We start from the raw sequence: 12,496 nt of genomic DNA, 5'->3' as shown, positions 1-12,496 counted from the left end.
CTGTGGGAAGTTGGGTTCCTGTGGGGGGCCTCCAACATGCTAATTACACCCAAGTCCCCTGGGGCTGGCCTCTAGCCGGCGGGACCTTGCCTGGAAACTTCGTGTGGTGGGGCTGCCTGGTGTGTGAGGGTGCCCTCCCTCCACCAGCTGGCCAGGCCCATTCTGAAAGTGGGCGGCAGGTTGCATGTGACTTGGAAGTGCCCGGTTCAGCAGCTAAGCTCCTGGGTCTTCCCCTCATGCCTGTCTCCCCACCCAGCTCCATCATCCAGGAGCTGCTGAGCTCGGAGCAGGCCTTTGTGAGCAAGCTGCAGTTCCTGCAGAGCCACCACATGCAGTACCTGGACCACTGCCCCCACGTGCCCACGGCCGTGGCCAGCCAGAAAGCAGTCATCTTCCGAAATGTACAGGACATCAGCCACTTCCACAGCAGGTGGGCATGCAGGGTGGGCCTCAAGGCTATATTCCCCGGTCTCTGTGTACACGCATGTACACACACACACATGCTTGGACACACTGTTCACACGTGTGGGTACATGTGTGCACATACAAGTCACAAGATGCATGCCTACACACGTGGACACATACCACACATGTGCACACACGTGGATGCTCACACTCGCACATGCGTGTACCGACAGGGCTGTACCTCAGGAGAGTGGGCAGGAGTCGAGAAGAGACAGAACCTTTGGTGACTTGACTCACCCACTGGTGCACCACACTCCTGTACACACATGTCCCCAGGAACACAGCCATGTGCACCTGGCTTGCCCCCAGACGTGTCTGTGGCACACCTACCCACTGCAACCCTAGTACACAGACGTACCCCAGAAATGTGCGCACACATGTACATGGGCACACACAAGTACATGTGCATAACCTCACACGCACACACAGCCCTTCACATGTGGGCGCACATGTACGTGGCACACATACGAATACATGTATACACACAGATACCTACTCCCTTACGTGCTTGCACACCTGCACATGAGTGCACGCCCTGACGTACCACATATGCGTGGCCCTCACAGCCCAGAACACTCACTGTCATCCACAGGAACCCAGCTCTGGGCAGGAGCCTGTTTCTTCCCAAACCTGAGGGTTTGGGGCTGGGTTGTGGGTAATGGCTGAGGGTCCTGATGTCAGCCCTCACCTGACCACGGTTCCCCTCCATGGCAGCTTCTCACAGGAGCTGCATAGCTGCGACACGGATGACGACGTGGCCATGTGCTTCATCAAGAACCAGGCAGCCTTTGAGAAGTACCTGGAGTTCCTGGTGGGCCGAGTGCAGGCTGAGTCAGTGATGGTCAGCACGGCCGTGCAGGAGTTCTACAAGGTGCCCCTCTGCCCGTCAGCCCTGCCTCCACTCGCCAGGCTTGATGCTGGCTTCCAGCTCTTAGATCATCTTCCCTGACCCTGCTCAGGCCCCACTTCAGCATGCCCAGGCCCCCTGGCCCCTATCTTAGAAAAGCGGACAGGTTCCCCCTCCACCAATCCCAAGCTCTGCTCACCTGTTAGACGACACCGGCCATCACCTGGGGCAGCGGTGGGGCCCACCTGGGGAGGAGGGTCTGTGTGTGGGACCCCGATCCACCAGCTCTGGGGCTCTGGGGACATAAGCCATCTGGAGGCTGTGCCCCCCCGCCTCCCGCTCTGAACCCAGCCCTGCGGTTTCCACAGAAATACACTGAGGAGGTGCTGTCAGCCGCAGATCCTTCACAGCCACCCCCGCCGTCCCTGCAGCACTTCCTGGAGCAGCCGGTGGAGCGGGTCCAGCAGTACCAGGCGCTCCTCAAGGTAGGCAGGGCTGGCCAGGGGCTGCGGGGCCAGCCCCGTGCCCAGCCACCCCAGGTCTCGCCCTGACCCGCAGTCTCCCCCAGGAGCTGATCCGCAACAAGGCGCAGAATGGACAGAACTGTGCGCTGCTAGAGCAGGCCTACGCAGTGGTGTCGGCCCTGCCGCAGCGTGCCGAGAACCAGCTACACGTGTCGCTCATGGAGAACTACCCGGGCACCCTGGAGGCTCTAGGCGAGCCCATCCGCCAGGTCTGGGGCTGGGGGTGCAGTGGAGGGCCTGGCCAGGTGGCCAGGGCTTGTGGAGGGCTGGACCCCTAGCTGACCACAGGCTCACCGCTCTCCCAGGGCCACTTCATTGTGTGGGAAGGGACACCGGGTGCGCGAATGCCGTGGAAGGGCCACCACCGGCACGTCTTCCTGTTCCGCCACCACCTGGTGGTCTGCAAGCCCAGGCGGGACTCGCGCACTGACACCTTCAGCTACGTCTTCCGGAACATGATGAAGGTTTGCAGGGTGCCAGTGGAGCCTGGGTGGGCAGAGAGAGGCCATGCCGGGTGTGCGGGCAGGTGGAGGCTGGTGGCCGGTCCTGCAGCCCTGTCCTGGGTGACCACGGCTCGGCCTGCGCCCTCCCCCCACAGCTGAGCAGCATCGACCTGAACGACAAGGTGGAGGGCGATGACCGTGCCTTCGAGGTTTGGCATGAACGGGAGGACTCAGTTCGCAAGTACCTGCTGCAGGCGCGGACGGTCACCACCAAGAACTCCTGGGTGAAGGAGATCTGCGGCATCCAGCAGCGCATGGCCCTGCCTGTGTGGCGTGAGTGCCTGGGTTCACGAGGCGAGGCTGGATGGGAGGCTGAACCTCTCAGCCTGGCTGTCTGGCTTGGGGGCACCCAGGTTGGCAGGTCCTGAGCTCTGGCACCCTGCCCCTACCTGGGAAGGCACAGGGGAAGGGGGTCGATTCTGGGGCAAGTGGCTCTCTCTACCCTTGGTTAGCCCAGCCTCTCGGGAGCCCTTAGTCAGAGGGTAGGGCTGGCCCTGACCAGAATTGAGGGGAGCCTCGAGGTTCACTCGGGGCTTTCCAGCACAAGGCAGGTGCCCAGACTGTGTTAGGGATGTGAAGGGCCCAGAAGTCTTGGTTTTGCTTCCTCTCTTAGAACAGGAGAGAGGATCCCATTTCAACATGCCCTCTTTTTCCACAGTCCCTACCACTCCCCAGTATACAGCCAACCTGTGTCGCTCACCCTAATGCCCATCCAGGCCCTAGTGTGGTACTATGGACAAAGGCTCACAGGGGGTGATATCTGTTGCAACCACATCCTTGGTCATGGGGCTCTGACCCTGCCAGGTGTGCACCTGAGGGGACGGGTAAGTGCTCCAGGCCCTGTGTATGTATCCCCAGGCCCCCCGGATTTTGAAGAGGAGCTGGACGACTGCACGGCTGAGCTGGGCGAGACAGTCAAACTGGCCTGCCGTGTGACGGGCGCCCCCAAGCCCATTGTGAGCTGGTACAAAGGTAGGCCTTTGGGGGCCAGTGGATACTGATCTTGCAACAAGCAAGGGCTGCCCAGAGGGAATCAGGCTGGGCAGGGGACCAGGGATCCAGGGTGGGGTCTGGCTGAGGGGCCGGACACAAGAGACAGGCCTCCTGTTCCAGTTTCCTGCTCCTGAATCAAAGACAGGCTGGCCAGCGTGCACAGGTGGATGAGGTGGGACAGAGGCGGAGGCTGCTTAGCTCTCTCATGTGACATGTTTGCGCTGAGTGCCCAGCTACCATTCCAGGTGCAGTGAACAGGCAGATCAACCTTGTCCAAGGGGGCTGACTTTCTAGGGGAGGAGACAGATGACAAGCACATAGACAAATGTGTAATATTTGTGACCAGCCAGAGAACTAAGGCAGAGTGCAGGGCAGAGAGTGCCATCATGCAGACATGTTGGAGGAACTCCAGGTAGGCAGTGAGGCTCCAGGAGGACAGGGGAGGGGGAGGCGCTGAGGCAGGCGTAGTGGGGAATGAGGCTGGGGAATGCTGGGCCTTGAGGGCTGCCGTGTGGGTCTCAGATGTGACTCTGTGTGTGATGGGAGCTGCAAAGTTTGGGGGTCCCCAGGAACACCGAGTTCAGGAGCCCAAGGTCATTCTCACTGGACACCAACTGCAAGGTTGGGGGTCCCATGACCACCTTCAGGTTCAGTGATTCACTAGGACTCACAGAACTCAGCAGAGCCGTTCCACTCAGGGTTCTGGTTTACTGCAGTAGAAGGAAAGAGGCACATGGGTGGGGGGGGTCCAGTTGGGGATCCAGGTGTGGTCCAGATGTCCTCCCAGTGGAGGTGTGTGGACATGCCTGTTTCTGTCAGCACAGATGTGTGCCATCACACGGAACGTGGCCAGCCAGGGACACTCACTTGTCGAGCCTTGTTGTCCAGGGTTTCTGTTGGGGCGTTCACGTAGGCCGACTACCTGCATGGCTGACCTCCATCTCTGGCCCCTCTGAGGTCAAGCTGCTGCAGTATGGCCTAAAGCCCCCACCCTAAATCACAGTGTGGCCTAGACAGTCTGGTGTGGTCCAGGTTCCCAGGTAAACCAAGATACTCTTGTCAGGCCTCACCTGGCTGGCAGGTAGGTCTCCTCCGGCCTGGCCGGTAAATCCTGAATCCCTAGTTCAGTCCCAGCAGCCAAGTCCAGTCCTGGTTTTGGAGGAGCTGTCCCAGGGAAGTCAGTCCTCCTGTCCCGCTTGTTCACAACCAGCTGGGGCGTTTGTTCACCCACAAATGGCTAGGAATGGGGCTGGAGAAGACATGCAGGGGCATTTTGCTGGGACATGAAAGAGGGGCCATCCCAGCCCCACTGTCAGAGCTTCAGGCCAGAGTCAGTGGAGCTGGGGTCCCCCGCAGCAGCCTGAGGATCATCCTTCTGGAGTCTGTGGGGTCCTGGGGCCTGTGGAGCTCCCTTCCCAGCTGCCTCACAGAACCCATCTGTAGTGCAGCTCCTCTTCCCTGCCATCCCCTCTCACACCCAAAACTTTCACCTGTGACGGTGGGTCCAGAGAGACAAAGCCATTCCATAAAAGTTATTTAGAAGTAAGAATGAGCCTCTCAGCCGCCCCCTGTCAGCTAGGCTGCCCGCAGGAAGGTGTGCGCGCCGGACTGCATCTCAGGGGAATGAGGGATGCTCCATGCCCAGGAACAGTCAGACGGTCAATTCATGCCACGTTGCTTCTGTGAGAGACGACACAGGTTCTCAAACTGCAGGTGGTCCAGGCAGCATACACAGCCATGCGGTGTGGCCAGAGCTGGCGGGTCACTGACTGAAGCAGCATCACAGCTGGAAACACCGCAGATGGCCCTGAGAGGCCCCCATCTGCCAGATGGGGGGGGGGTCCACCCCAAGTGATGTGCACCCCGCTCATCTCAGAGCCTGTCTCTTGGCAGTCCCCTGTCTGGCATGCACTGGAACTCAGTGCCACGTGCAATGCAACGGCGCCACACAGGAACCCTGGTGGGAGCCCTATCAGCAGCCTCACTTTGCCTCCATGGTTCACGGGCCCAAGGAAGGGTGTCTTCAACCCACCTGTCTATAGCCTGTTAAGTGTCAAACCACATGGCCAGGGCGTTCACAACATCTCAAGGTCAGTGAGCACGTAACCTTTGCCAGGAAAAGTAGCATCTGGCAGAAGAAGTCAGACTCACCAGACGGCAAAATGTCATTCATCTGGCGGAAGCTTGAGTGTCGGGGGAGAGGGCCAAGTCCTGATCCATGCCCCCCCCTCCTCCAGGGGCAGCCAGCAGGGAGCAGAGAGCCCCAGCGATGTGTATTAGAGATCATGCCCGTGCGAATGCAGGGACCTCTGGTCTTGGTCCTTGCAAGCCAGCAGGAAGGAAAAGCAGGTGGCCGCAATGCCCAGGACTCCCACCAGGAGCTGTTGGCCTGCACAGCAGACCCTATTACAGCCACCCTGTCCAAGCCCGCTGGAGCCACAGGACCAGTGACTGGATTGGGCTGGTGACAATCTCCTGCCAACCACCACTCTCTCTGGCTGTTGATTTTGGACTCGGCCTCTCTCATTACCTTGGCTCCTTTCACATCACCCAGGAGGCCTGGAACTTCCTTTCTCCTCCTGGGGTTCTGTTGGCAATCTTGGGAACTGACAGGTTGCTGGGCTGGACCTGGTTACATGCTCCTACAGCCATCTATCCAAGTGTAGGGTGTCCCCACCCTTGTGTGGAGCAGGGAATTCCGAACAGCAAACATCAGGGTCCAGAGGTAGAAGCCACAGTCACAGCACCCTGACTTGACCCCAGGTGACGTTACTTTTCCTGCTCTCTGGGAACCTTGCTCACATCCCATCAGTGGAATCAGATGCCTGTGTCCAGCAGAGCCATCAAAATCTAAATTCTCCCCCTGCCTGAGGTGCCTGGCATATCAGATGGGCAAGTAGGACCTCTGGTCCCTCTGGGCACAGGGAGACGAAGGCCCACTTCTGATTATTCTTCTCTTAAACGGAGGTGAAGGTGGAGGAGGAGGAAGGGGCCAGGGATGGAACAAGACACACTTCCATAGCTCAGTAATATCAAGACACACTTCCATAGCTCAGTAATATCAAGACACACTTCCATAGCTCAGTAATATCCAGTGTTTTGGGTTCACTCAAAGCCCTAAACGGGGCAGCAAGAATGTCACTACTGATCCCATCTGTTTTAGCTTCAGGGACCGCTTGACTTAAAAACCACATCACAAAAATAGAAAAAAAAAAAACAAACCCACATCACATTGTTCTCAGGGGCTCTGTGCCCCTTGCCTGGCTGGGGTTTAACTTGCATGGTGGTGACCTTTTGGATGGGGTCCACTTAGCAGGGGTTTCCACTGGCCCAGAGCCATGGTAACATCTCCCATCCTCTTTCTGGGTCTTCCCATAAGGGCTGAGTGACTTTTCCAAGGAGGCAGGGCCGCCTGTCAGGAAGCACTTACTTTGCATCACCTTCTCCAGTGTGTCACCAGCATTCTAGACACCATCCAGGTGCCACGAGCCCACATGCCAGCTATTGATGGCTCCCCGTAGGGGTTTGTCTATATCAGGGAGCTGTCCCGAGCCAGGGTTCACAGCAAACACTGAGATCCTTTACTGTTAACTCTAAAAGAATGCTGCATGTGTTTGGTGCCCATGCCTCTCATCCCTGAGTTCTGGCCCTGCTCCTGGCTGCATTCTACCTATCAGGATTGGTGATGGCTCTCTCTTTGCACCCAGTGTAGGTGTGTGTGTTTCTGTGACTGGGGTAAGGAGGGAATGGAACCTTCCTGGGACTCAGCATGGGTTCTAATATTTGTTGGGAAGCTGGGCTGACCTGAGGCTGAACCAGCAATGTCCCCGCTGCAAGGAAAGAGTACATCAACCAACGCACTATCCAAGTGTCTGTCTTTGAACCCACTTCTCAGGGCTCAGATTGCAGCCACCTGCCCAGCTTCTCTCCTTTCACAGCAAATAGCTGTTTCCTGCCCAGCAGACCATGAAGTGTGGTTAGTATATTCACCACTGATTCCCATGGACCTCCCTCATGTTCTATGAACTGGCCCATGGGCCACTTTCTTTCTCTTTGGGGATGCTGTGTCTCTGACAGGTATCCCTCCCTTGCTGCCAAAATTGCAGATCAGAAACTGTGAAGGGTCTGAGATGTTTCTTGGCTTGCAAGTCAGCAAGCCAGCCTGCCAGCCAGATACAAACAAAAGACATAAGACCCCAGGTCAGAGACAAAGGCTGTTTCTCACAGCAAAAGCAGCATGGGCTGCCCATGCCTTGATCTCCAGATCCAGGGACCAGATGTCAGCTTCATGTGGTCGGTTGTACCACAAGAGAGAACCCCCAAGTTTTAGGAGATGCCGAGCTTTTCTGGGGCTACTGGCACATCTTCCCATCCTTCCCTCCAGAGTGAGAAGTGACTTATGGCCCTGGAAGACAAGCAAATGTCTCATAGGGAAGGAAGGTGAGGGCTTGTCTCTGCTGCCCTGGATGGCTCCTGGGGTGTCAGTGCTGGCGGTAGGTGTCTTTGCCCAGAGGATCTGACTGTGCAGGAATGCCAGAAGTCCATGGAGAACTGTCTTCTGACAGTAAGATGAAGACTGAGAATTGACCACAGATTGACAGTGTCACCGGTAGCCTTGCCAAGGGCTGTTTTGTGTGCGAGGTGAAAGCCAGAGGTGTGGGTTTGGGAAAGGATGGAAAGGGAAGCACCTGGAGACAGAGAGTGAGAACAACTCTTTCCTGGAATTATCATACAGGGACACAGAGAAATGAGGTGGCAGCTGGAGGCTTTTGGGGGGATATATTTTTAAATTGTTTCTTAAGGTTCCCTGTGACTCAGAAGTCAAGACGCTGCTTATGAACTGTTACAACTTAAACAACCTTGTTCAGAAAGTACAGAGCTATTGGAAAGTGTTCGTCTATGAAATTTTACATATTTATGGAGGAAAGAATTCTTTGCAGTGAAAGATGCACATCTCACCATCCCTCCCCCAGGAAAGAACTGTGTCACAGCTGGACATGTTAGATGGGCATTTGGATGAGGGTGATTAAAGAAATGGGTGGTGTCCAAGTATATCTACTAGGTGGGGTCCGTACCTTGGAGGCCCCTGGACAGTTGCAGAATCATTGGCGAGGTGACTGAGGGTCTGGTTATCAGAAGGAGATGTCCTCTCCTTGGGTTTGGGTCCCCCAGCCTGGCCCCTGCCTCCAGCTAAGAGCCTGCCTTTAAGAGGCTACACTGTGCCCAGTGAGGTCTGGGGAAGTAGATGGGGGGCGGTGTTCCATGTCTCCATCCAGGGCTCCAGGTCAGCTTGGCTGGCTAGACCCGTGGCAGGGAACCCACACTGGCTCTTGTGTTACATCGGCAGCCTCCTCCATCAAACCCTGCGACTGTGACCCCCAGGCAGGCCCAGTCTCTTGTCCCTGATGGGGTTCCCTCTGCGACGGCCCTACTCTCCTTTCCAGATGGGAAGCCAGTGGAGGTGGACCCTCATCACATCCTCATTGAAGACCCTGATGGCTCGTGTGCCCTCATCCTGGACAACCTGACTGGTGTCGACTCTGGCCAGTACATGTGCTTTGCAGCCAGTGCTGCTGGCAATGCCAGCACCCTGGGCAAGATCTTGGTGCAAGGTGAGCCCTGGGGGGGAGGCCAGAGTATGAGTGCCCAGGCCCCACCCTCTGGGCATTGGAAGGGTATCAGCCCTCATGGGGGGGCTTGTGGATGGAGTTGGCAGGGGGTGGGTGTGAACGTCTTACTGAGGTCGGGGGACTCACTGGTGGGGGTGGGGTCCTGCTCCGTCATGGTGTCTCTCTCTGTCTCTCTCTCTCTCTCTGTATCTCTATGTCTCTATCTGTTCATCTCTCTGCCTCCATCTCTTTTTTTTACTTTTGCTGTATTTCTGTATCCATTTCTGTCTCTCTCTTTCTATCTGTCTCTGTCTCTCTCTGTCTTTTTGTCTCCCTGTATCTCTGTTCCTTTGCCTGCATCTCTCTGTTTCTGTGTCTCTCTCTATCTGTCTATCTCTTTCTCTCTGTCTCTCTGTTTTTTTCTCCATCTCTCAATCTCTCTCTCTCTCCCCTCTCCCCACATTCCCTGGACCCTGCAGTCCCGCCTCGGTTTGTGAACAAGGTCCGGGCAGTGCCCTTTGTGGAAGGAGAAGATGCTCAGATCACCTGCACCATCGAAGGTGTCCCACACCCTCAGATCAGGTGGGCCAGGCGGCTTGGGGCCAGGGTGGAGGTGGGCAGGTGGGCCTGCCCTGGGGCCATCCAGCCTGCCTGAAAAATGAGGGTGGGCGACCTGTTCGCTGGGTTGGGGTAGGCTGGACACAGAACCTCAGCCTTTCTGATGAGAAGTGGGTGTGATGGGGCTGCAGCACGTTCTGAACACAGCTCTAGCTGCAGCGAGGAGGACAGAGGATGTTGGGTGGGTAGCATCCAAGAGGGATGTAAGAGATGTCCTCTATAAGGACATCTGGATCTGCAGGGTGGGTGAGGGGAGGGTCCTGAGCATGGGGGACCTGGGGAGACCCCACCTGACCACCCGTGGGGTTGGCTTTAGGTGGTACAAGGATGGGGCCCTGCTGACCCCTGGGGGCAAATACCAGACCCTGAGTGAGCCCCGCAGCGGCCTGCTGGTGCTGGAGATCAAGGCAGCTGGCAAGGAGGACCTGGGCCTCTATGAGTGTGAGGTGAGGAGGGTGGGCCCAGGGGGAGGGGGCTGAGGGGACCTGTCTTGGGGATCCTTCCTGGTTACCGCCATTCCTGACCACAATGAGAGAGAGGACACCAGACCACTGTCACCCACCATCCATGACGAGGGGACACCAGGCCACTGTCACCCACTGTCCATGTTGAGAAGACAGGGACTGAGGAGGCGGGCCCTGGGTGGAGCCCCCTGAGTCCTCGTGGCCCGGGGGTACTGGCAATGGTCTGGGGAAGGTGTGTGCCGGCTGTGGTTCTTCCTGGCTGCCAGCTACTGCTGCTGCTGGCAGCCTTCATGGGGGAAGTGTGGTGCCTGCTCCCCATGGCAACTCTCAGGGAAAAATGGACCCATGTCAGCTCTGGACCTGTGCTGTCCATTTCGGTCAGTGTTATCCACACACAGTGATTTAAATTTAAATCAGTTAAAGTTAACTCTAGGTGAAGATTCACTTCTATTTCAAGTACTCAAAGCCCACATGGCCACTGCCCTGGACAGAGCAGATAGTGTCCCCACCATCACAGGAAGCTGCTGGTCAGTGCTGGGGACACAGTGGCTCGCCTGGTACGCTTTTCCCTGTGGTCAGGCTCTGCAGCTCTAGGAACAGCCGTGGTGGGCCCCCCATGCTACAGCTGGCCTATACGGCCTCAAAGAGACTTGCCCACACCCCTTGGGGAGCCACGGGCTCTAAGGGAGCCTCTGCTGTCTGCCTTGCAGTTGGTGAACCGTCTGGGCTCCAAACGGGGCGGCGCGGAGCTGTTCATGCAGAGCCCGGTGCTGCAAGCCCGAGAACAGCACCACGTAGAGCAGCTCGCTGCCGTGGAAGGTGAGTCCTTCCCCCGCCAGTCTCGGCCCGGGCTGGACCCGCCACATGCCTGGGCAGCGCCAGGTTGGGTGAAACCACCAGCGTCTCTAATCAGAGCACACTCCCTGGATGAGGGGAAGCAAGGACGGAGGAGGGGATTCAGAGGTTGAGGGGCAAGCACTGGTTGCCAGTTCCTGACTGGAACACATGTATGTGGGCCGGAGGAGGGTGGGCTGTGAACCCCGAGCCTGGGGAAGGCTAGAAGGGCAGTCCGAGGGGGTGGGGGGGGGTCCTAAGCCCTGCTCACCATCCCTGGGGGAATAACAAGTGCATATAAAGGCCAGACCCGGGTCCTGAGCAGCCTGCCGGGCAGTGATCGGAGGGGTGTTATAGGATGGGTGGCAGGCATGGTAAGAGGCGCGGCTCCACAGAAGCAGGCTGCTGGGTCTCAGCTTGGCTCCTGGGAGAGGGAACAGGCGTCAGGGGCCTGATCCTTCCACACTGGGTGGGCCTGGCTGAGGAAAAGACAGAATGCCGTGGCTTGGCCTCCCTGGCCTGGCCTGGGCCAGGCTGCGAGGGGTCTGGGCTGCAGAATGGGCCTCATTAGGGAGCAGTGTGCTCCTGGGCAGGAGGTGAAGGGGGGCAAGATGCCTCACTCCTCCACTCATGCTTGGCTCCAGGGTCCCAGCTGGGCCCAGCCCGGGGATGGCCCAGGGCGAGTTTCTCCCAGTCTGAACTGCCTCACCTGGAAGAGGCTGCCAGGACAGATGTTGAGCCTCCCATCCTCGGGGGCATGCAAGCAGAAGCTGCACCAAAAAAGCTGGTGGAGCTGCAGCTCTCACAGTAGGATGGGCTGGGATATGTGTCCTCCCAAGTCCTGAAAGTTGGCTTCTCTGATGCCTTGAGCCACCGGATCAATCCCTCCCAGGGTCCAACGTGCAGGGCTGCTGTCTGTCTGGACCATCATAGAGTCGGCCACCTGGCGCCGGGAGCTCAGCCTTGGGGCCTTTGACGCCCTCTAGGGACTCTTCCTTCCCTCGTGGGCAGCGGTCCTGTTCCTCAAGCCCCAAAGTGCACTGGTCAAGCCGGTTCCCGTCGGAGGGCCCCATAGAGGTGCATCTGCCGGCACCTCTATCCTGCCCTGTGGCATCTTACGTCGGACAGAGCAGGGCTCAGCATGCACCTCAGCACACCCTCTCGACTGGTGACAAGCACGTCCTACAGAGCTATTTATTTCATTGTCATGATGGGTCTCTGTCGAGGTCCCGTGGGCACCGAGTGTGGAGGAGGGGCGGCCCACCTGTGCCGGAAATGGCCTTCGTGCCTCATGAGGAGAGGCCAGTCCTCACAGACCCTGGAATTGGAACCCGCTGCCTCCTGCTTCCTAACCCTATCCTGCCGCTTCGTCATTAACTCGGTGGTTCTGCAGCCGGAACGGGCCCTGGCTGGCCCTGTGGGGTGGGGCGCTGCCCTTTCGCTTGTGAAACTGCACAGGGCCAGGAGCCGCACTTTGCACAGCTGCACCCCTTCCACAGCCAGTACTCACTGGAGTCCAGAGCCCACCTGGTGGCAGGTTAGGTCAGGAACAAAGGTGCCAGGAATGTAGCAGCCCACAGGTGCCCTAGCCACCACCCCCAAAAGCAACAGAATGAGGCCCCTGTCAGGGAGCATGAGG

The 12,496-nt window shown here is 57.9% G+C and overlaps 1 protein-coding gene across 1 annotated transcript in view; it reads left to right on the top strand.

Annotated features, from left to right (window-relative positions):
* Window positions 1-12,496, top strand: part of OBSCN (obscurin, cytoskeletal calmodulin and titin-interacting RhoGEF) — a 167,458-nt gene that overhangs the window by 133,323 nt on the left and 21,639 nt on the right. The window contains exons 89-99 of the mRNA XM_059063315.2: window positions 257-430; window positions 1,180-1,336; window positions 1,681-1,797; window positions 1,881-2,045; window positions 2,142-2,300; window positions 2,435-2,612; window positions 3,198-3,311; window positions 8,777-8,944; window positions 9,421-9,523; window positions 9,876-10,005; window positions 10,734-10,842. Of these exons, the coding sequence (XP_058919298.1) occupies window positions 257-430; window positions 1,180-1,336; window positions 1,681-1,797; window positions 1,881-2,045; window positions 2,142-2,300; window positions 2,435-2,612; window positions 3,198-3,311; window positions 8,777-8,944; window positions 9,421-9,523; window positions 9,876-10,005; window positions 10,734-10,842 (1,574 nt within the window). The remainder of the gene's footprint in view (window positions 1-256; window positions 431-1,179; window positions 1,337-1,680; window positions 1,798-1,880; window positions 2,046-2,141; window positions 2,301-2,434; window positions 2,613-3,197; window positions 3,312-8,776; window positions 8,945-9,420; window positions 9,524-9,875; window positions 10,006-10,733; window positions 10,843-12,496) is intronic.

The sequence above is a fragment of the Kogia breviceps genome, chromosome 4, assembly GCF_026419965.1.
Source record: "Kogia breviceps isolate mKogBre1 chromosome 4, mKogBre1 haplotype 1, whole genome shotgun sequence".
NCBI lineage: Eukaryota > Metazoa > Chordata > Mammalia > Artiodactyla > Physeteridae > Kogia > Kogia breviceps.
This window is presented reverse-complemented; position numbering and strand designations above follow the sequence as displayed.